General features: G+C 41.3%; 1 protein-coding gene across 3 annotated transcripts in view; it reads right to left on the bottom strand.

Annotated features, from left to right (window-relative positions):
- The window catches only part of arhgef4 (Rho guanine nucleotide exchange factor (GEF) 4), a 103416-nt gene that overhangs the window by 30470 nt on the left and 47117 nt on the right, over positions 1 to 25829 (bottom strand). Inside the window, exon 1 of one of the 3 annotated variants that reach the window (XM_037756460.1) lies at positions 24283 to 24852. The exons of the other annotated variants lie outside the window; for them this stretch is intronic. Within the exon in view, the coding sequence (XP_037612388.1) occupies positions 24283 to 24565 (283 nt within the window). The 5' untranslated portion in view covers positions 24566 to 24852. Of the gene's footprint in view, positions 1 to 24282; positions 24853 to 25829 lie in introns of those variants that run through there. 3 annotated transcript variants of the gene reach the window in all.

The following is a 25829-nucleotide window of genomic DNA, read 5'->3' on the forward strand; positions in this document are numbered from 1 at the left end:
CTTTAAATGCTGCGGCCGCAAGGAATTACGGGATGTTATTCTCTCTTTTCCTTTGGTAAAGGATGCTCCAGTGTATCCTCTGCTAAAGGAGATAATAAAGGAAGCATTGAAGCTCCTTTCCTCAGCATTTAGAGGATTCAAACAGCTCTCATCATGGCTGCTACTGAGGTACATCTGGGTCATTTCACTCCGTTAGGAACCTTCCTAAGCAAAAAGGACTATTCGAACGCAACTTTGGTTTCGTTTGCTGCAGACATTTTCACACACCAACACACGCCTACATTACTGATTACTGACTTTCCACGTTTGTTTAGTTATTTATTAGTTAGTTGGTAAAAACTCGTCTGATCTCCCGTTATTGTTGCAGCCTCTGAGCCGGGTTGTAACGCTACATCACCATCAACTCACGCTGTAGTTGGTTTAATGGGATAGTTCAACATTTGGGGAAATGCAGTGGAGAAGAGGAGATGGATATCGATGTCATGTCTCTGTGTGTTAAGCAGCTGCAGTCAGAACATGGTTAGCCTAGCTTAGCATAAAGACTGGAAGCAGGGGGAAACAGCTAGCCTGGCCCTGTCCAAGGAGAGACCACCTCTAAAGCTCACTAACATTAACATGTTGTATTACTTATTTCTAATTTGTAAATCTTTATATATTATAAACATGTAAAAATGATGGTCACTCTGTCCATCACTAATGCTTTCCATTCTTTCTGTCATGAACAACAGGCATGTGATATGGTCTGGATGGATGGATGTCAAAACACTGTTACTTATCAGTGTTGTCTGGCACACACTGCAAAATATGCAGTGAGTCAATCCACCTTTGCATGTTTCTGCGTCTAATGCAATAAAGAAATGAAATCTATACTTTCTGCCGGTACATGACCATCAGATTTAAAGGATCCTTAGAGGATCACTAATGTTTGTAGGTCTGACCATATATACTGTATATATGAGATATTCTGGATAAACTGTGGGGTTGTTGACATCTGATCATGTGACTGCTTTCTTGATTTCATTATTTGTGTTCTCATAACTGATAGAAATGAGGGACAAAACTGTGAATGGAAGACCCAAAGAATAATAAACCAGAATTACCCTTTAAAGGTCCCATATCGTGCTCATTTTCAGGTTCATACTTGTATTTTGGGTTTCTACTAGAACATGTTTACATGCTGTAATGTTGAAAAAAACAACTCTATTTTCCTCATACTGTCTGCCTGAATATACCTGTATTCACCCTCTGTCTGAAACGCTCCGTTTTAGTGCATTTCAACGGAATTGCGTTGCTAGGCCACAGTTTAGGTCCATGTTTACTTCCTGTCAGCTGATGTCATCCACATGCACTGCAACAGGAAATAAACTGGGGACACATTTAGAATGTTTACGTTTAAAACCGTATAATGATCTATATATTCTGTATTTATGACATCACAAATGGGCAGAAATCCTAACGGCTTGTTTCAAACACGCAATTTCTGAATATGGGCTGTGTGTATTTCTCCGTATTTTGAGCGTTTTAATAGTTTAACAGTATTTATACAGCACTTAAACATGCTTTATAATATAAGAGACATGAACATTTCACTTTTAACAATATGGGACCTTTAAGATCACGTTAATGTAACACTCCACGCTGTCCATGTGCTAATCTACACTATGACAATCTCCTGAGCTGTTGTCACCGTGAACTACAGCGGGATTATTGCACTTGAATATGTCAAATATGATTAGATTTATGATTTAGGAAGCAGCTCAGTAGCAAACCGGGTAAGGTGTTACACGGGTCCTTCCCTCAGCACAGAGCGACACCACCGCTGCCCCTCTCCTCTCCTCTCCTCTCCTCTCTTCTCCTCTCATCTCCTCTCCTCTCCTCTCCACTCCTCTCCTCTCCTCTGTTAGAGGAAGTGACGGATCAGAGTCGGGCACCTTGCCAAACACTCCTAAAAGGTGACAGAGTCGTCTCAGCTGCCACTTCCCTACAGCTTAGTGGGCAGGCTAGACATACACTCATATCCACACACACACACACACACACACACACACACATTCATAGATGAACTTTTCCCCTCTCTCTAGGTCGGGAGGAAAAGGGGGAAGGAGCTTATTTGATACGTCAGGGATTTAATGGAAGGTCTCAGCTAATGGATGGGGATGAGGATGTTTTTAAGATGTGGGTTAACAGCTGAGCTCTCCACTGGGACCCTGATGTGCCCCTAACCCACCTCAATGTGGACACAATGTAGGCCTATCTGTTATCTTGATGGACATGTAATCAACCAAACCTCTTGCTTTGATACGAAGGCTGCTGCGCATGAGTATCTATGAACATAATCTTTACAACATAAAGAATTATTATTAGTAGGGTAAGCCTACAGAATATATAGAGGGAGACACAACACAACTGGTTTATCCACCCATATTGTCTCTCTCCCTATTTCTGCTTCTCAAAAACGATTGTTTCCTGAATAAATAACAGCTGGTAGCCGACATTCTACTTAATGAAGGATTTTCTCATTTTGCCCAGCTCATCAATATTTGGCACAAGCACACGTCTCTTTGTACTGAGAGGGATAGCGGTTAAAGCGGTCCTGCATAACAGCGTGCACACAGCGTGGAAGACAGCTCATTTCAGTTAATTTAGCAACATGCAGAGTAGATAGTAGAACAGACTAGTTCTAACGAAGGTGTAAATAGAAACTATAGCCAAGTTCAAAGTAGATTACTGGCCCAAAAAATACACTGGAGTAAAAAGTAGTAGTAGTAGAAAAGTTGCTAAAAAACAACTAGCCCACTTTTTTACTCATTTGCCCACCGCTGAAACCTGAAAAACCAATCAGCTCTTCTCACTTCTTGTTGGTAATAGGGATGTCACGGTACCAGAAATCTAGCAGTCGATACCAATACCAGTGAATTTCCATGATTCTCGATACCAAATTCGATACCATGGTAAAAAAAAACAACCAAAAAACAATAAATCCCATGTAATGTGTACATGTGTCTTTATATATCCTCAGATTGCAAGCAGTAGTTTAAATTCACTGACATGGTGACATTTCACTGGGTATGGGCTACCAGACCAGAGGTAGGACCAAGTCATTGCTTTGCAAGTCACAAGTAAGTCTCCAGTCTGTGCACTCAAGTCCTGACTCAGGTCTCGAGTCCTAAACAAGCCATATGCGCTCTTCACCAAATGTAACGTCATTTTAACAGCAGAGTAACTGGATCCAACTGGTGCTCAGTAACATAATGTTAGTTCTTCATGGTTTTCTCCTGAAACTTGATTGGATGCTGTTGGATTGGTTCAAACTAAGTAAACTAAGTGGATCTGGGGAGTTAAGTGTAAGATGATCAAATGCAAGTCCCAATAACATTCACCGGAAATGAAGAGTCCAGAGTTCAATAAAAAAAAAAAAACACCACTTTTCATAGATTTAGCAATAAGCAACAAAAGATAGAAATTCACTTTGTTCAGTTCAGTTCAGTTTTTCCCCACACGAGTGAATCTTCTTCTCAAACATAGAGGATCTCTGCATCTCTGGACCTCGCTGCTGCGTGGCGCTGTTGTGTGAGTGTCAAACTCCGACACAGAGAGCAGAGGACAGAAGCAGCCACATTTGGCGCTTGGCGGGTAGGGTATCGTCAGTACTGTAGAAAACGAGTACCGTCACGTTTTTAGAATTTTGGCATCGACTTGGTACCGAAGTCGGTTCTCGTGACATCCCTAGTCGGTAACTAAGCTTTTTTATATTGTTTCCATATTTAACTTTGATATGTTTTATATTAAGCTCCTGATTCTTAGACTGAGGTCAAGACAAACTCCTGATTCCCTTCACTGAACCAAAGATGGACAAACACAGCTGCAAAGGTGGGGGGGGAGGCTGGGCGTGTAGAAGAGGACACTGACACAGTAGGAACGCCATGGAAATGCTGACAATAAAATATGATAAAAGACAATCTGGGTGGTCGTCTGAAGACAGACAGATGAACAGAATGACAAATTATTCAAGCAGCGGAGAAGCATAAGTGTCAGCATTTTCTGCCTCATCAGAGTTTCCTTCTGAGTTCTGATGGACCAAAAATAACAGCAGTCCATAGGCTCAAAGATAAACCAGACAGCAGGCTATACTAGGATATATCAGAGGATGAGTACAGCATCAAATGCTAGCCTTGCAGACTGAAACTGAAATCCATGACATTATTTCATAAGTGATTGTATGGCAATAAGCCTCTTACTAATGATATACATTGTTGTAACACCCAACCCAAACCAACCCAAGCCTCATCCGTTTGTCTGGACGCTGTAAACTCTCTGTAGAAAGTCCCAGAGCTGCTACAGCCTCACAAACATCTGTCAGTCATGCCTGAATTCCTCTCATGTCATGCTCAGTGTCTCTCTACTTCCTCATTTCCTTTACTGGACAGATAATGAGCTGCTGACCGTAAATGGCTGCAGTGAGAGGGACAGCTCCTGATCCTGTCAGCTTTGGATTCACTACATACCGATGTGATTACTCACTCCAACCTCCTTCAGGTCAATCACTTTTTCACCCCTCAAATCTCTCCTCCATTAAAACAGGAGCATGAGGCACCTCACTAAAGATGATATACTCATAAAACAGACCAACTAAAGAGCCAGTTCTCTCTGCCGTTCAGATTAGTAAAGGCCCCAGACACTATCGGACAATCTACAAAACAAATGTGTCAAAAATACTCTTCATGTGATATCATAATAGAGAGGGTAAATCTTAATACAACGATGTTTGATTGACAAAGTGTAGAGAATAAAAGTCCTAATGATCTGTGCGAATGAAAACTAGTTTCAGAGGAAGCTGCGATACATACAGTGACTGTAAAACCCCCGTGATGCTCTGCAGTCCAATATGACAGACAGCCCCTCATACTGTATATCTCTGTTATTACTAATAGCGTCATCATGTTATAAATGTACATTTATTGTATTACATTGTACAGAGCTTTCTATGTTTCTGGTCACTCGCACAGTGCATGAGACAAATACATGTCAAATACACAGGAATCATACCGGATCATCCATAAACACCATCATGAATCGTTATGAATATTATTATCAATGAGTGATTACTTAGCGTGATGTTAAAGAGATGTTCTACAGTATGTCTCTCTACGTTATATTTTGGTACATTTGGTCTGAAGCTTGTTTTTGTAGCAGTTGGAAATGCTGACGCCAGTCTAAGATAAACACTTCAGACAGATATAAATCCACCGTCCATTACACAACGCAGACAAATGTTTAAAGGTCCCATATTGTAAAAAGTGACATTTTCATGGCTTTTATATCATAAAGCAGGTTTAAGTTCTATATAAATACTGTGAAAGTATCGAAACGCTTAATCCACAGAGAAATACACACAGCCCATATTCAGACACTGAGCTTTTGAAACAAACCGTTTCTTCATTTCTGTCCATTTGTGATGTCACAAATCTACAATATTAAGATCATTCCACAGTTTTAAACATAAAAATTCTAAATGGGTCCCAGTTTATTTCCTGTTGCAGTGTACTGTATGTGAATGACATCAGCTGACAGGAAGTAAACATGGACCCAAGCTGTTGCCTAGCAACGCAATTCTGTTGCAATTCCATTGAAATGTACTAAAACAGAGTGTTTCAGGCAGAGGGTGAATACAGCTATATCCATGCAGACAGTATGAGGAAAATAAAGTTTTTTTTAAACATTAAAGCATGTAAATCTGTTGTAGTAGAAACACAAAATACAAGTATGAACCTGAAAATGAGCATGATATGTCCCCTTTAACTCAAAGTCAGCGTCCTAGGAGAGAGGAATACACTGCTTCCTGTTTCCATATAACTTCTAATTAAAGGTCCAATATCATGCTCATTTTCAGGTTCATACTTGTATTTTGTTTTTCTACTAGAACATGTTTACATGCTGTAATGTTAAAAAAAACTTTTATTTTCCTCATACTGTCTGCCTGAATATGCCTGTATTTACCCTCTGTTTGAGAGACGCTCCGTTTTAGTGCATTTCAACAGAATTGCAACGGAATTGCGTTGCTAGGCAACAGTTGGGTCCATGTTTACTTCCTGTCAGCTGATGTTATTTACACACACTGCTAAATAAACTGGGACACATTTAGAATGTTAACATGTTAGCGGGCTGTGTGTATTTCTCCGTATATGGAGTATTTTGAAAGTTTAACAGTATTTATAAAGCACTTAAACCTGCTTTATAATATAAAAGACCTGAAAATCTGACTTTTTACAATATGGGACCTTTAACAGTAAGCGTCTGGTTGTTGACACCTAGCAAACTGTTCACTATTTCCTACTAGCATATACAGGAAGTAAACACATTCCTTTGCTTGTTTAACTATATAAACTCACTCCTTTACACACACAGTCCACTAATCCCATTCAAAAACCAAAACACTGAAACCTACAGTCTGGTGTTCATCACTCTTGCTGGTTTATTTCCTGGCAGTCCGTCACTGGCAGCATTCCAGCTAGTGAATGATAAGGCTGACAAGTGATGGTTTCCAGGGCTCAGTGCATGCCTTACATGGTGAAGTAGTACACACAGAAACACAGGAGGATTGAGAGGATCTCTTTAACAAAGTGACAGAAGACGGACCAGCCAACCCCTCATGTGTATATACTGAGTAGCCAACCCGATCTCATTGGAAGGCATGTAAACAGCATGACGTTACAGGAACATTCCGCATGTCATGAGAACGGATTTCAGCCTTTTCGCACGCCGTTGGTACACCACGTAACAGAGCTACGGTAATGGCCGTAGTTAAGTTCAGGCAACAAAACCACATGAGTTTAAAATAAGTAGTAAATAAGTCAAAGATGTATACGCAAACAACGTCACAAACGTCACTAAAAACACATCACAAACGTCACTAAAAACACGTCACAAACATCACTAAAAACACGTCACAAACGTCACTAAAAACACGTCACAAACATCACTAAAAACACGTCACAAACGTCACTAAAAACATGCCACAAACGTCACTAAAAACACGTCACAAACGTCACTAAAAACATGTCAAACATCACTAAAAACACGTCACAAACATCACTAAAAACATGCCACAAACGTCACTAAAAACATGTCAAACATCACTAAAAACAGGTCACAAACATCACTAAAAACATGCCACAAACGTCACTAAAAACAGGTCACAAACATCACTAAAAACACGTCACAAACGTCACTAAAAACACGTCACAAACGTCACTAAAAACACGTCACAAACATCACTAAAAACACGTCACAAACGTCACTAAAAACATGTCAAACATCACTAAAAACACGTCACAAACATCACTAAAAACACGTCACAAACATCACTAAAAACACGTCACAAACATCACTAAAAACATGTCACAAACATCACTAAAAACACGTCACAAACGTCACTAAAAACATGTCAAACATCACTAAAAACACGTCACAAACGTCACTAAAAACACGTCACAAACATCACTAAAAACACGTCACAAACATCACTAAAAACACGTCACAAACATCACTAAAAACACGTCACAAACATCACTAAAAACACGTCACAAACATCACTAAACCACGTCACAAACGTCACTAAAAACACGTCACAAACGTCACTAAAAACACGTCACAAACATCACTAAAAACACGTCACAAACATCACTAAAAACACGTCACAAACATCACTAAAAACACGTCACAAACATCACTAAAAACACGTCACAAACGTCACTAAAAACATGTCAAACATCACTAAAAACACGTCACAAACGTCACTAAAAACACGTCACAAACATCACTAAAAACACGTCACAAACGTCACTAAAAACACGTCACAAACATCACTAAAAACACGTCACAAACATCACTAAAAACACGTCACAAACGTCACTAAAAACACGTCACAAACATCACAAACATCACTAAAAACACGTCACAAACATTACTAAAAACACGTCACTAACGTCACTCAAAGCACGTCACAAACATCACTATCATAACTTCAGAATAACTCAACATCACTTCAGGACATGAACACCGGTCTCCTGGTTAAAGTACTTAGTTGTTGGACCCGTCCATCATCAGCAGTCACTCCCTTTTTATTCTACATCACTAGCTCTGAGCGTAGCATATTACATTGATGCAGTCAGTAGAGACTACATGGCATGCAAGTGACACGGCGAAAGCAAGAACGGCGTTCTTATTACACGTTAAATGACTTGCGATTATTACCGTGTCATTCATTCACTATTTAATGCGACCGGACCTGGAGTAGCCACACTGTCGTTCAATAGTTAGTAATCCCCTGCCACCAAAGCTTGGCAGATGTCTGAGAGGACTACTCTCTATACTCTCTATGTCTGAATGGTCCTCTTTACTAATAGATGTTATTTAGTTTAGTAGATGGAGAACTAAATGCTGTCCGACGGTTCAACCAGACTGACGACTGAAAGAGACGTCGATCCCTCTGAGCACCATTTGAATCAGAACAGAAGAACTCAGCAGTTGTTGGTAAAATAAACTGAAAGCTGAGCATCACCATGTGTGCAGATTTAAACAGGAACAGCTTCCTGTTTCAGTGTCATGGTCACAATAATGAAGCCTAGAACAAGATGGAATCAACAGCTGCGACGTGTTGCTTCAACAAAGCTCTTCTTCAGACTTCACAGTAGAAACAGAAGGTTAGTCTAGAGCAGGGAGCCGTTTTAGGCAAAGAAAAAAAAAGAAAATTTGTCTGGTGCCGCAAAACATTTGAGCATTGTGATGAAGGTAACACAGTTTATAGTCTAAGTATATATTATATAAGTCTAATGCAGTGAGGGCCCAAGTGCAAATGTACTACGGAGTATTAGGGCCACATTGAGGGAAAAAACATCTGAGATTTCCCAAAAAAATCATAATATTACGAGAAAAAAGTCATAAATTTAGGAGAAAAAAAGTTTTAATATTGCAAGAATAAAGTCATAACTTTACAAGAATAAAAGAAAATAACATGTAAAATTACTACTTTATAATATTATGACTTTATTCTCGTAATCTCAGATTTATTTTGTTTCCTCAATTTGGCCCTTATAGACCTACAATGATGAATAAAAATGAAAATGTAAACAAAAAAACAGTTATTGATTTCCACTAATTTTTTTAAAAATCCACAGGGAGCCACTGGAGAGGGGCTAAAGAGCCGCATGTGGCTCCGGAGACGCAGGTTGCAGACCCCTGGACTAGTAGTTAACACTACTGGACTATCAGCTCAACATACTGACACATCGCAGCTTAAACAACTCAGTATTTACAGCCCAGTTGATCCACTGTGGTTCAATAATGATCGAAGCTCACTGACGCTTCTTCAACAGTATTCTCCCATCATGCAACACTGTGGGGACAGCCACTAAATGGAAGTTTGAAAACTATTTCACATGTAAATAAAACATTTTGTGTCTTTTTTATTTTATTTCTGTTAAACTAATTATTATTGAAGGAAAGAAGAAGAAAAACATAAGTACAGGTGATTCCGAAATTTGGAATGGAAGTTTACATACACACCTACAAAGAACAATGAACCACAGGCACCAACCAACCATCCAATAACAATAACATCAACAAGTAATAACTACCTTAAACATCTAACTAGAATTATCGCCTCATGGTTGTATGCCTCCGTCAACCAGACAAGTTGCAGTATACATCCATGTCTCTCTATGAATTCTTGAGATATGACCAAAAGCAGAGTCATAGCAGTGGCGGCCTGACACATTAAGCAAACTAATCAGCTGTTTATGGCCCCAGGCGGCCCTATGCGCTCACTGCACAAGTTGCATAAGGCCCGCAAAGACATCAAATAACAGAGAGGTTAAATTGATGTGTGCATCAGTGCATCTCTGGTCTGTCTGTGTCTCCAGGGCTGTTCTGTGACTTTGTGCCCGACAAAAGTGAGATTGAAATTCAACTATTTATTACGTTTGCTAAATGCCAACGGGGTTTATAAACTGCAGCGTGCGTTCAAACGCGCGTGCATGAAATGAATCTCCGGTCCAGGATATATATGGCCGTGATGGTGCTCCTCATAGACGCACATCATTTTTAAACATACAGACAACGATGATCTAATCTCTCAGTCAGGGTTCAGGTACAACTCTGGACTAATGCAAGATGGAAAGCAATAGATTGAAATTGACTATTGATTAAGTACTGAATTTAAAAGGTTGATTAGCTGGGAATACTACAGGGCAATATGGATGCACATCTCTCAGTACATAATGACCATCAAGTATTCAGCCAAGCCAAAGTATTAATAGTATTTTATATTTGAATACGTAAAAGTCCTGCATTCAAAATCTTGAAACAAGTAAAAGTAAGTATAGAATCAAGAAAATGTACTTAAAGTACATATTTAAAGTGAAGCAAAGTACTCATTATGCAGCCAAATGGGCTCTTTAGTTGTTACATTACTGCATAACATATGATATAATATGTTATAATAACATTTTATTCTATTGAGTTTATTTTTATTTTTCGTCAGAACACTTTTTTCCCACATAATTTCAAAATAGAAACTCCATTCAAACATCAAAATATTCCAATTTAGGAAATGATGGCGATTACTTTTCTCATTCATAACTTTCATATTTTCAGAATTATTAACCATAATTCATCAAAAATTCTCCATTGAAATGAATTGAAGAAATGTTCAGAATTTAAACATTTTCCAGCATTTTCAACTCTTCACTGCTCATTCATACTTTCACCTAGAAACTCCATTCAAACTGTAAAATGTTCCACATATTCCATAGATTCTGCCTATTATTCAACTTTCATTCATCCCAATTGTACTTTTTGAAATATTTAACTTTGTTTGGACTGTGGTAAAATTCCCCTTTTTGTATGTTAACAGGAAACTAAGGATTCGCCTAGTTTTTCAAAATAAAAGCCCCAGAAGGTAACTTTCTTAACAGGGAACTCAGAACTAACTATTTATAAGGCTCCAGCTGCTTTTCATGCAATTACAACTTTTATTTTACTGATTCATATTCTTTTGATTCTGATTCTGTATCCTTCTTCATACAGATTAAAGCCAGCAATGCAGTTTAGCGTCAGCTATTCAAAAACCTTAAAATATTCCACATCTTTTATACACTATTGGTATTATTCAACTTTTCAATGATATTCATACAAATTAAACCCATTCCCACTTTTCCAACTATTCCTACTACTTCATCTTCTTCTCGAAACATTTAAGCCACCATTACAGCGTAGCGTCAGCTCTTCAGCATCTAGCATTCACACCGCAATTTCTTCAGAAATTGCTTTTCTAGTTACATATTATTATATGAGATTATTATGTTATTATTGATGCAGTAACATATAAGATGCATTTTAATGTTGTAGCTGGCTGCAATATAGATAATTTTATTCATTTCCTATACTGTTGGGTGATTTAATTCACTGTATAACAATGCATTGTATTTCATTTATTTAAATAAATGTAGTGAAGTAGGAAGTACGATATTTTCCTCTGAAATGTAGTAGAGTAGAAAGTAGCATCAGAATTGTACCTAAGTACAGTACTTGAGTAAATGTACTTCAGAATACCAAGCTTAATACCATGCTGGACTAATGTGCGGAGCCCTGTTTGACCACTGAAATCTAATCCTTGAGTCCATGTGGACGTTTGTGACAATATTTGAAGACATTCGCTCAAGGCTTACCTGAGATATCACAAGAATGGGATGGACATGAGGTCACAGTGACCTTGACCTTTTGATCTTTGACCACCAAAATCTAATCAGTTCATTAAGTCCATGTGGACGTTTGTGCCAAATTTCAAGAAATTCCCCCCAGATCGTTCCTGATATATTGAGTTCATGAGAACCGACCGGATCACTGGTGCGGAGACATTAAGACGTACAAAAACAGGCTTGTCCTCAATACACACAGTAAATTAGATGATAACATGTAATTCTGTATGTATTTATCTGGTCCTCATCATAAACACACATTCACAAACACACCCAGCGGAGCTGAATGGAGCACCAAGGACACAGATGTGTGCTGGTGGAAAGGAAGCGGTCCCTGTAGTGTTATTACTGCTTTTATAAATAGTAACAGTGGGACAAGTTGTCCCACCCCCCAACCTGTCAGCCATGAGAAATCCAGCCGGGGGGGGCAGAAGACTGGTGGGAAACCGGGTCTTGAGATGACCCTTTAACTGTCCCCTACCCCCGAGGGCCCCAAATCATCCAACCCACTTTTAGATCAGTGCAGTGAGGTTTTTGTGGAATCTCTGTCTGTGTTATTAGCTTGAGAATCGACACACGTCAGCTAAAACCACAATGGTCTCCAGGGCCGGAGTCTCTGCTGTACTCTGCTCCTCTGCTCCTCTGCCTGCTTGCCTTCACTCACACACCGCGCTCGCTCTCGTTCTCGCTCTTTCGCTCCACTCTCACGTGCATACACACTGCAGAAGAGTTAGTTTAGCTCTGAGAATATCTAGTGAATGTACAGTGGACGTTTGTGCTGAAATAACTAATGCAGCTCCTCCAGACCAACAGAGGTTTCCCGTGTCTTGTGAACACAGAGAGAAACGTTATTGTCTCTGACCAAAACTCCGGTGTCTCCTCTGTTCCCTCCGGCCGCGGTCGGGAGGCTGAAGCAGGAAAAGCCAACACTAGAATCAGCATTGATTCATTGAGAGACCTTCATCTGGTCAGCTAACATTACTGCCAAGCAGCTGAAATATAGAGTGATATTGTGCTTTTAGCTGACGTGTGTCACCTCACTGTTTTGAGCGATGCTCGTGAGCGAGCGCGAGCAACAGGACGCTGGCGTTCGTTGACTTAACGGCCACAGGTGTCGCTGCTAACAAGCAATTTCTGATTCTTACATAGAGTCCCTTTAATTTTGAAGAGTTTTTACCAAGTTGTTGGTGTATGATTTATTATTTTAATAATAAATAACCATTCAATAAATGTATATCTATCTATTTATTTGTTACAATTTGTCTTACAAATATAAGAAAGCAAAGTCCAGCCTGATGTTTCCTTACACATGAAAGAATGATCCAGTCACTTCCACACAGTGAGGCATACAGCTGATTAATTTATCACTGGTATTGGATCGGTGCTCGGAATCGAAGCCCAGTTATCAGTATCGGTACTGAGAAAGTGGGATCGGTGCATCCCTAGAGAGGGCTGTCCACATATATTTGCCGATATACTGTAAGTAGATTACAATCCTGAACCTTGAGTGTATTTCCTCAGCCCTTGTTAGAATTCATTCTCATCCATCACCATCACACAGCATGATGGTGCTCCCATCCCCTGCAGGCCAAACCACCATTACTCATCCTCCTGTACTCAGTGCTGCACGGCCCCACTGACAATACAGTTTGTCCAAATGATGTCACAGAGGTCACGTGTGTAAACATGTCTTTGACTGGCACATGCTTGTGTTAACTCTGTAAATTAAAGCCATGGTAGGCAGAACATTTTTTTTTTTTTTTAGATTACCTCTCTCTTCTTTATTAAAATAACTTTATTTAATCATATTTGCTCCGACCTGCCTAATGCTGCTTTAAAGCAAGGCGAGCTGGAAACTGTGCAGCACACTGTGCCACCCAAGAACACACACACACACACACACAAACACACGCACACACACACACACACACACACACACACACACACACACACACACTGCCAAATGTCCTCATCTGTGGAGCAAGGAACAGTGAGGGAGGAGGAGGAGGGAGGAGGGAGCTATGATGTCTGAAAGCATCCATCACAAAAAACGGGAGGCGCAGGGCTCTCTGGGAAATAGGTCGCTGTGGAAGCAGCCATTCAGCCGGAGGCGTCTTCGTGTTCTACCTCTGCTGAAGTTACTTAGCTGAGACGGGGGAACAGAACTTCTGCAATCATTTCCTTAGTTTTATCTTCTTGTTAACTGCGTTGTCATCTAATCCGTCACTTTAACTCAGCGGTCTGCACTGATGGACTGACGACACAAGAAAAAAAACATCTATGTCACTGTTGTGGCCACAAGGAATTGTGTCAAGTTGATAACATTAAAATCAGATAGCTGGCGCGGCTACCCGCTGCCATCGTGTTTTCATTGGAAACAACGGAGGCGCCACAGGCACCTGCTCGCTGTCTGAAAGTACTCTGAATGTCAGCATGTCAATTAAAGCAAAGATATGTATAAAACAGACTAAACATTGGAGCGTTGCTTGGCCTTTCTAACCAAAACAAATGATTCAGTTTTCACTTCTAACATATTTTGGTTTCTTTTTGCACAGAATTAGAACAATTCAAAGCAAAGAAATCAGAATACGCAACCCAAGTTATGGTCTGGTTCTGAGAGCTGCTTTCACTTTGGGAACATACCCGACTCATTACTCTCTGATGCTAATGAATCTCTTAGTCAACCTTTTATTTCTCCTGGCTCTTTTTTATAAGCAAAGATCGATGTAGCAAAGAACTTTGTTCGTTAAATTAAAACTTAATTAAAAACATCGCCAGCAAAATATATCAGCTGTAGCTGCAGCACTAGGGTTGGCACGGCTGCGTTCTTCAGAGGCAGACCATTAGATTAGCAAAATATAAATAACCTATATATTTGTCCAGTCGGCCAACCCTAGTAGCTCCAGGAACACCGATTCTGGATAAAATGAAACTGGCTATTGTCTGGTTGATGTGCTCTTGTAAGCTGGCGTCTGTATTGTTTGTGAGGGAAAGAAACTTCACTGTGTGAAACCAGCTGATTGTGTCATTTTCAGTCAAATGTTCATATCATATCAATGATAGAAGCTAAGTGGCTCAGTAGTTGTGAAACAGGAACTCCAGTATTTGGATCAAGTAGATTGAGAAAAAATTGCAAATGTAAAAAATTAACCAGATCAGATTCGATATGGAATAAAAACTTTGATACTGGATTTGGATTTTAATAAATTGCTTTTGAACCTCAACCCTTCATCGGGCATCCCACACAGAGAATCACCCTCCAGACCGATGAGAATCCATATCGAACAACGTTTTCCTCGCCAGTGTCTGACGATGATCGATATAATGGAGTTGGAAGTCATCCCTGCAGTGAACTCGTGTGTCTAAACAGAAGGACGATCTAAAGTGCTGGGAGCTATTAACTCTGCTTAATGGCGTTGTTGTCTCCAAACAGCCCATTACATCATGGCGTCTTCCATAAAGAGGTGAGATGCTGTGGCGGTGGTCGTTTAGGGGGCTCATGATGTCATGAAGCTGCTGAAGTGAGAGGATCTTCTACAGATCAATAGTCTCCACTGATGATTGATTAAACAGTGAATTAGAACTGACATGTTGCTGTTTGTTTTTCCTTTTTGGAATTATTAATAATTTGCTGAGAGTGGATCATAATGTCGTATTTAAAATGTAATTCATGATGTCTGTGATTTATGATTAATAATATTATCCAGTGTTCTGGTTGGTGTTTGGAGACAAATGGAAGTAGGTTTTGATGACAGCTGTGCTTGGTAGTGCCTATGTGGAGTCATTTCAGTGAAATGCATGGTTTTATGAACCAGTAATGAGCTGTTGCAGTGTGTCAACATTTCTCCTTATAATTAGCCAGCCTTGGTTTGCTTATCTACTGTAGTGCCATCAGCAGGTCAAAGTGTGACTTAACAAACACCCACAAAGGTAACGACATTCCCATCAGCCTCAACTGCACATTGTGTTTAGTGCTAATTAGCTAATGTTAGCATTCTAACACGTAAAGGGTAAGGTGAGGACCATGGTAAACATGTTAAACATGTTGTCATTGTGAGAATGTTAGCCTCTAGTAGAGCCTCAGAGAGCTGCCAACTCTGCTAACTCTTAGTCTTGAGAGTAATAAACATGGACCCAGATGTGGAGTGGTTCTACAATTTGAACATTTTAAGAGTATGTAGAGTATTTTCAAAGCACTGTGGAAATATATACATCCATACATACAGCCTCAAACTGGACAAAAAAAAGGTTTTCCCATTCTTCCTGCCGATGCCTCACGTCTTATTGCCTGTATCCCTCAGTTTTTCGGTTCGGCTCAGTTCTGGGTTCTTTACCCTGTTGGTAGTGTGTCCCACCCCACAGAAACCTTTAGGCATTTTCCTGTTGTTTGCTAGCAGACGGAATTAACAAAGAGACACGTCTATACAATACTAAGTCAACGGAGAGCGATGAATTGTTTTCCCCTCCCGCCCTCCCGTCCGGTGTGTCTCTTTCACTATTTAAACTACGACACCACGCTCCCTTTGTCGGAGCGTTTACTGCTGCCGTGGATGGGTTGTAATTGATGGAATGCCGAGGTACGGTAAGGGGTGCCTTTTGCGGCGGTATCGGAACACCGATGGCCGTGACAAAGCCTCAGTATTTGATGCCCTGGGAATGACAACGGGCTGAGCCTACATTACGACCCTCGCTAACTGATTATTAACCGACAAGATTAGTGACTGGCATGCAGCCGTGCGCCAGCTGCAGTGTATGAGAACAACAGACGACGGAGACCCGGTTCACCCGTCCGAGTTTTGCTCAGCTTTTTAGCTATTTTTAAATATTTTTTTTAACCGTTTTAACTGATATCGTTAATCGGTTAAAACTCTTAATGTTGGTTAATAGAAGGTTAATTATTGACATCACTAGTCTGCATCCGGAGAACTGACTTCTCCGTGCTGACAGGTGATTTGGACAATTTAAATGAATCTGAAAAAGCTGTCTTAGCTAATACTTTTTTTTCTCTGTATAATTCACTGTCTTCCTCAGTCGGGCCCATTTTTAGTTCTTCCACTCTCTCGTCCTCTAAGCTGCCTCCTCTGTTCAATGTCAACATCTTCCTGATGCTCAGTAATATTGTGTTGGCTTCCATCGCCTTCTTCTTGACCCACTATATCCTTAGGTACGTCTAGTTTGTCATCTATATCTACTTTCGTTGTGTCTTTGCAGAATCCTGCTGTTTGTCAGAATGTGTCCATGTCTCTGTCTGTTTGTCTTTCTTGTCCTTAGCTGCCTGGCCTTCCAGACCCTGATTCAGTTACACTCGTACTAATAGACCACAGACTCTGGTTCTTTACTTGTCTCGGGTCAGGTGACGTGACTGCCTTCTCAAGAAGTGCAGGTCGATGTCAGTATGACTCTCATTGTTTTTGCTTTCTGCCAGCCACGAGGGCAGCTACGGTTCTATTCCTTCTCATGTTTTCAGTGATGTGCTCTCCCTGTCCCTGCTCAGTCTGGTTTACCTCCTCTGTACACTCATGGGGTATGGCTGTCCTATCACAGCTCTTCAGCTGCTTAGCCCCACCACCACCACTCTGTAATGGTAACGGTAAAGCAAAATAGTTTGTACGAAGTGACGTTATGGCCACATCTAAAATCTGTTCAGAAAGGCCAACAGTCAGACGTGAGGTGAAAAGCTTGCTGTGGTAGCTGAGATGGTTACTAATGGTGACTCTCCACACACTGTATGTCTCTCCTCAAAGGCGTCGGTGTTACACTCTGCTGTTTTAAAGTGGAGGAAGGCGTTGTTTGAGGAAGTCAAAAAGAGAGCTTGAGAGAGAGAATTCACACCGTTAGACACCCGGCCAGTCACTGCATGAAGTGTTGTCGACTGTGTGAAGGGGTTAAAAACAAGACGCAGCTCCGCCGCTTCACACGTCAGACAGATGTGGGGCGAAGGGGCCATGCTGCAATCTGACAAGCACTTCATTTGAAGCATACTGCCGCCTTCACTGCCGTTCCACTAAGGGAAAAAAAACTGCTTTAGATATTTACAGAATCAGGATGACAGGAGGTCAGTTTAATTTTGGTTCAAGCAGTAAATGACTGAGCCTGTTTAATTAAAGATTTCTATGTGGTCACTGTCTTAGTATTTAGGACTTGTGTGTGGCGTCTGGTGTTCCTCCACAAAGCAGGCAGAGTCTGAGAATGCTGGCTATGTAAGATAAGACCTGTCAGACTCAAGAAGATCACACCTTAAGGTGACCGTTGAGAGCCAGGAGTCACCTACGTTGTATATGAGGCGTACAGCCACGAGGCGGTAACTCTAGTTTAGGTGAGCCTTTCTTTTAGGTGCTGCCGGCCCGTCCACAGCACTGTATGATACTATATATTGTGATGTTACAGATTACTGGAAGAAAAGCTTTAGTCTACCTTTCCTTCCTCCTCTTGTCCTTCATTCGCCCATCCCCCCTCTTTCATTCCTCCTCTCCATCCCAGCCTCCCCCAGTTCTCTGATAATAATGCAGGCGAAGGTGTGCAGCAGCAGCAGCAGAAGGAGGAGGAGAAGAAGGGATGTCCAGGTTTTTACAGACCTGCAGAGTGTGTGTGTGTGTGTGTGTGCCCAGAAATGAAACCCAAACATAGCAGCGTAGTTTTTTTTTTCTGTTCATTTGGCTTCTTTGAATAAACACTTCTACTGGCAGAGAAACAAAGATTTTCATAAAATGCAAAAATCTATATTCCATTTTTATCATCACATTCCGCAGTTCCATCCATGTTTTTCTGCGTCGAGGACATCACAGGGCCCTACATGTAGTGGCAGTGCTGTCCTTGTGCTGTTTACATTCTGGTTTTCATATACAGCCCATATATGGCACAAAGACGGAGGAAGAACTCAGCTCAGCCTGGCACTTCCTTGCACGCTCTCTATACCTCCCCCCTCCCCCTCCTCCCTCTATCATCCCCACTCTTTCTTTCACTCTGTCGTTCCTCTTCACTTCACTCGGTCGGAGCCTGTAAGTCCTCATCAGAGAAGTTGTGTGTAGCCCAGTGATGCTGTAGGCTGTAAACTCTGCTCTCATCCTCTCTGTGAGGATGTGTGCCTTCAACAGACCGGTATATTGGACTTCCTCTGCATACAAGTACATCCATGCAAAGTATATATCTGGGATTCTGTGTCCTTTCCATGTGTGGGTTGTAATCTATTCTTCTGGCAGATGTTGCCATCAATATCTTGTACTGAATGCTATCTAAACTACTGCTGCACTTGGATTTGGACTAGGGATGTTAATAATTAACCGTTTAACCGACATTAAGAATTTTGACCAATTAATGCTCTCAGTTAAACACTTAAAAGAAATATTGATAATTAATTAAAAAGCTGAGCAAAACTCAGAGGAACGGCTCGTCACTTAAAGGAGAAAAGCTGGTCCACCTTAACAGTCCACCTTAAGGGAGCCTGAGCCGGTTTTGCAGATATGGGAGCTCGGCTCGGGTCTTGAGGAGTTGTGGCATTTATTCACCGACAAATAAACTGTACACACACTGCACTGCTACGTTCATACAGCTAACTGCTAACTTCATACCCACCATCACACACACACACACGGTCTGTCGGACGCTCGCTAACGTTACGCCGCGTTGACAGACCGTATGTGTGTGACAACTGCGAGCATGAAGCCTCCAGCAACGCTACAGCTGCTAACGTAGCACAAAAACACACACGGTCTGTCGGACACTCGCTAACGTTACGCCGGACTGACGCACAGCTGACAACCTGGCAGCTCAACTTCACTAAATGATGCGGTGGAGACTTTTACCGGGAAAGTGGCTGCATGTGTCCACGCCAACACACGCTAGCACCGTGGCTGCTACAGTAACTCTCCCGGTCAGTGAACTGGGAATACAGTTGTCTGTCATGCTCATACACTGCAACTAGTGATAAATGATGGATTTAACCTGTTCTTGCATCGGCTTATCACTTTTAGTAAGAAATATTGTGAATGGGGAAATAGAGTGTTTTAATATTTTTGTATTCCTGCCGACAACGCCAATTCTGTGGTGGAAAACTGATACAGGCCTATGTTAATCATTGTAAACGGCACCGCTGCATGCGACTCACTAATCTAGTCAGTTAACGTTAATAATCGGTTAACGAGGGTCGATTATCAGTTAGTTAAAAAATTCAAAATTAGCATCCCTAATTTGGACATCAAATTGATCATGTAACAAACAGGAACATATTTTGTAGACTAGTCTCCAGATTCATGTGTTGTGGTTACACAATGGAAGTGAATGTAGTCTGTGAAAGCACAGATGCATGGATTGATAACAGTCAGCTGATGTGAATGTTGTTCAGTCTCTAAACACTGCTTGCTATGACAGCATTTATGGGAGATAACTGAACATTAATGTACCACTGTGGTCTGACCTCAACAGGATGGATGTGATGAAGTGTTGTGTACAGTAGTGACTGGCTCCTAGCCAGCGTTACTCTTCAGAGATTTCTAGTTTATGATTATATGAATCAACAAACCTGTAATCCATGATTTCTTGCATTATTAGTTGAAACACACACATTCATACAGCATCTCCTGGACAGAACCTGTCTTCTTACTCAACGGGCAAATTCAGGACTACCGTGTGGCCACACAAAAAATGACCTCAATAACAAACGTCACACTGAAAGACTGCTTGGACTCCGAGTGGGCCTCAAATATTAAGTTTATAATTGAGGTGTCATAACATTAATGATAGGCTGTTTTCTACTCTTTTCTTCCCTGAATATATTGTGCTCCAAGTGAGCACTCTACATACAGATATAAAGTGGGTCACGTGATTGATGAAGGTAGCTGAACACAATAAGAAAAATGTCATATTTCTACATGCTGCCATATTCCTGGAGCGCTGATCTCCAGATGTTTAGTTCTGGTCAGCACAGCAGCATCATGTCTGTCCTCCACTAACTAAAGTGAGGGATAGGAAGAGAAGACAGTGTATACGTGAAACATTGAAGAGCTCATGGCTGACCTGCTTCAGCCACAGTGATTTAAGATGATGTCATTGACTGGCTGTAATTACTCCTCTCTGGCCTGCTGATCCCAGTGAACACACACTGTTCGACCTGCAGATAACCTGGCCAGAGTTACCAGGTTTGGAACGCCACCGTGCCACGTGTTGTTATCATCCGCATCATCATCATCATCCACTCGCATAATTACAGCACACATAATCCTCATATTACACAGACACACAGCACTGTTTCACCGCTGTGCTTCCACCCCTTTAACCCATTTTCTGTTCTGAAAACAATACCCTTCAGCTGCTGTGGAACCTACATACAGTAGAACCCCTTTACCTGACATTAAAGGTCCCATAGCGTGCTCATTTTCAGGTTCATACTTGTATTTTGTGTTTCTACTAGAACATGTTTACATGCTGTAATGTTAAAAAAAACTTTATTTTCCTCATACTGTCTGCCTGAATATACCTGTATTTACCCTCCGTCTGAAATGCTCCGTTTTAGTGCATTTCAACGTAACTGCGTTGCTAGGCAACAGTTTGGGTCCATGTTTACTTCCTGTCAGCTGATGTTATTCACATACACTAAAACAGGAAATAAACTGGGAAACATTTAGAATGTTTACGTTTAAAACCGTGTAATAGTCTAAATATTGTATATTTGTGACATCACAAATGGACAGAAATCCTGACGGCTTGTTTCAAATGCACAGTTTCCGAATACGGCTGTGTTTATTTCTCCGTATATTGAGCGTTTTGATAGTTCAACCGTATTTATAAAGCTGCTTTAAACTCTCACTTTTTACAATATGGGAACTTTAAAGGATAATTCCAGTTTATTAAAACTGGAATGTGTGCATATACAATACCGTTAAATACTACTGCATGCATAACATATATATGCAAATACATACATTGTTCATGTATTCATCCTTGTGTCCTTGTTTGGCTTGGACAGCGGTATTGTCGGTTGGACTCTAGACCTCCTCAAGTGCAGGACGCGGAGTAAATGGTCAACTTTCTGAGCTAAAATCCAATGGATCTCCCCAGGGACGCATCTTTTCTACTCTATTGTACATATTGTACATTAATGACTGCTGCAGCATGTATGGAAACCATCACATCTTCAAGTTTGCAGATAATACAGTCACAGTGAGCCCGCTACACAGGGAGGAAACTTCCCATGGCACTGAATGTGTCAAAGACCAAAGATGTGAGACGCCCTCACCCCTCTCCTGACAGTACAGTGATTAATAGCCAGAATATAGATACAGTATAGTGGAGTCCAACAAGTATTTGGGAACCATATTAGACAATAAACTGACATTTGAGAGTGATACTGACGTCGTGCACAAGAAAAGCATCTCTTTAGTCTCAGGAAGCTCTCTAAGGACCCCGATTACAATATTTCACCGCTCTTTTATTGACTTTGTGCTCACTTCCTCTTTTATCTGCTGGTATTAATCTCTCAAGGTCAAAAAGAAAAACAATTCTTAAGGTGGTCAATGTCTGCAGCAAAATAACCGGAACTACACAGCAAGCTCTGCAGGATCTTTACAACAAACAGTTACTGTATGTAAGAAAGCACAATCCGTCCTGTCTGATTGTTTCCATCCTTTACATCAACCGGGGCAGTGATATCATAAACCTATACCCATTTGAGGAGTGGGGCCATTTGGAACAGGTATAGAGACTTTTGCTTCAAACTAGTTTGTTTCAAGCATGCTAACCCTTCAAAGTACTTGGTTAGGATGAGGGAAAGATGATGATATTGATTCATGATAGTGGGAAAAAAGACACCAGCAGTCAGTTAGACAGGATGTGACCAGTGGTCTCTGATGTCAAAGTCACATGCTCTGTGTTAACCCAACCATCCACTCTGTCCTCCTGGGCTTTTATGGTGCTATTATAGCATCACGCTAATCCTGCCTTTGCTCCTAACAGACCACAGTCATCATGGCCACAGGAGGTTGCTGAACCAAAGACCAATGATGATGTGTTTTCTGGCGAGGACGGTCTCTGTCCTGACTCCTTTGGGACAGAACTGATGAACTAGACGATTACTGCTTCAGGCTATAGATTAAAACACAGCTTTAGGGTCTATGTATTGTTGCTACATTCAAGTAGTAGTTTAAAGTTCTTTATGTTTACAGGGTCCTCGAGGCTAAAGGCTGCTCTGTGGGTGTATCATGTGCACACATCTGTGAGGTCCTTTCTAATATATATTATTAAATACACACAAACAAGCCTGTAAATTGGTGTTATATAGGTGTACCATGACAGGGATTACCTAATACCTTACAGTTTGTTTTGCAGAACAAAGTCCACGACTTAAACGGCCCTTAAAATATGCTCAGAACCTGTTTGTCTCATTACATGCTATAATGTATTGTGTACTATATGATTCAGATTAGTCATTTTGAGTTAATTTAGAGGAAGATAGAACCAAACCAGACATTGGTGGGTTGGATAGAATCATAATGCATTTTTCTTTGGTTTGTTTTCTGAGAACATTTGAACTTCTTAAAGGTCCCATATCGTGCTCATTTTCAGGTTCATACTTGTATTTTGTGTTTCTACTAGAACATGTTTACATGCTGTAATGTTCAAAAAAACTTTATTTTCCTCATCCTGTCTTCTTGAATATACCTGTATTCACCCTTTGTCTTAAATGCTCTGTTTTAGCGCATTTCGACGGAATTGCGATGAAATTGCAACAGAATTACGTTGCTAGGCAACAGCTTGGGTCCATGTGTACTTCCTGTCAGCTGATGTTATTCAAATACACTACAACCAGGAATAAACTGCGACACAGAATGTTTACGTTTAAATCTGTGTAAAGGGTCTAAATATTGTAGATTTGTGACATCACAAATGGACAGAAATCCTAACGGCTTGTTTCAAATGCAGAGTTTCTGAATACGGGCTGTGTGATTGAGCGTTTCGATACTTTCACAGTAGTTATATAGGACTTAAGCCTGCTTTAGAATATAAAAGACATGAGAATCTCATTTTTTTTATAATATGGGACCTTTAATAGCCTTAACTTTTGTAAATAAGCTCAGAAAAAGTTCCTATTTATTTGTCAGTGTTAATGTAGCCTATTATTAGTAAAATATTGCATAAATATTGCGCGTGCACATTGTCTGCACATTGTGGCCACAGATCTCTAGACATCCCTGGGCCACCTCTGGGCCACCTCTGGGCCACCCCTGATAAAAGTTCCTAGAATCGCCACTGCCTGTCAGCCAAACTGCTGGCATGACGCACACACACACACATGCACACACACACACACACGCACAAACACACACACACACACACACACACACACACACACACACACACACACACACACACACACACGCACACTGTACAATCCAATCCAATCCCGAATAACACACCGACCTCGTGGCAGTGTGTCAGTCAGTCTGCAGGTGTCACGTCTCCATGTGCATGAAAAGGAGACTTGTCTGAACAGGGTGGATTTTTGGGGAGGTGTGAACGGACCCGCATCACTTACCTGTGGTGGAGTGCAGACTCTCCAAGCTCCAATAGCGAGACAGGACCCCTCTCAGAGTTCCGCCCAAGCTTCCTCCTCCTCCTCCTCTTCCTCCTCCGCCTCCACCTCCACCCATACATCCACCAACCCCGAGACCAACACCGTCCACCATGCTGTCCGTCCCTCCGGCTGTCGGGCTCCCTCCGTCCGAGTCGGAGCCAGGCGACAGCCCCGAGCTGCCGCTGCTGCCACAGCTGCCCCCAGGCAGGGGCACGCCCCCCTCCGAGCCCTGCTGGGTCCGCATCCCGATCTGGATGCACGATAACAAGGGGGGTAGGGGGGTAGGGGGGGGCAGTGAGGAAGTAAGTGTGGAAATGAAGAGGAGGCGAGGGCGGCTGAGCAGGTGGGTTATTCCCAAGAGGAGGAGGAGGAGGCGGCCTCCTCTGTGGTTTCTGCGGCACTATTCGCTGAGGTGAGCTTCAGCTGTCAACTTGCTGCTTCCTCCTTCCATCGCCGGCAGAGCAGAGCTGTGGCAGAGCTGTGGCAGAGCTGCTCTCCTCCTCCTCTCCTCCTCCTCTCCTCTCTGTATCCTCTCATACAGCTTCAGCCTCTCTCTCTCTTCCTCTCTCTCTCTCTCTCTCTCCGCTGACATCAGTGGGGGTCCTGCAGGGGGGTTCCTGCAGCGTGGACGGCTCACTAATGCTGCAGTATCCATTTAGTGGCGATGAAAACACCCCCCACCCTCCATTCCTCCATTCCTACGCCCTCCCAAACACGCAACACACACACACGCACACACACACACACACAAACACACGCATACACTCTGTGGTGGTTTTCAGATCTGCGGTCAGTTCCAGAGCAGATCTATAGATTACATCCCTGCTATTTTCTGCCATATTGTCTCTGTGACTATCATGACTGATATTATGTCGATGCTGTATAACATGCAGCATCTATTAAATACATAATAGGCTAATATCGATCATTATGGTTGGACGGATACCTGATACCTGGTGCCAGTGTTGTTATGTCTGAAATCAGTGGCTGATTTTTATAGCAAGGGATTGCAGGATACTATACTGCTATAGTACTACATTATTTATACTATGCTGCTATAGTACTATACTATGGATACTATACTGCTATAATACTATGCTATGGATACTATGCTGCTATAGTACTATACTATAGATACTATACTACTATAGTACTATACTATGGATACTATGCTGCTATAGTACTATACTATAGATACTATACTACTATAGTACTATACTATGGATACTATACTGCTATAGTACAATCTATTTCTATGAAAATCCAATAATCAAAGAATGAATAATAATGATAGCAGTTCAGATAGTGAGTAAATAAGCAGAGGGTGTGTGAGCATAGTAAAGGAGGATGTTTTGAGGCTGTTTGCTGCCCTCTCTGGTTGAATGTTTAATGACTGTTGACCACACTGAACAGTGATGTCACCATGTACTGAGTGAGAGAAGTTATCAATTATCTGCAAACTATTTCTTAATTATTCGACTAAATATTTGGTCCATAGCAGGTCAAAA

The sequence above is a fragment of the Sebastes umbrosus genome, chromosome 21, assembly GCF_015220745.1.
Source record: "Sebastes umbrosus isolate fSebUmb1 chromosome 21, fSebUmb1.pri, whole genome shotgun sequence".
NCBI classification, from domain to species: Eukaryota; Metazoa; Chordata; class Actinopteri; order Perciformes; family Sebastidae; genus Sebastes; species Sebastes umbrosus.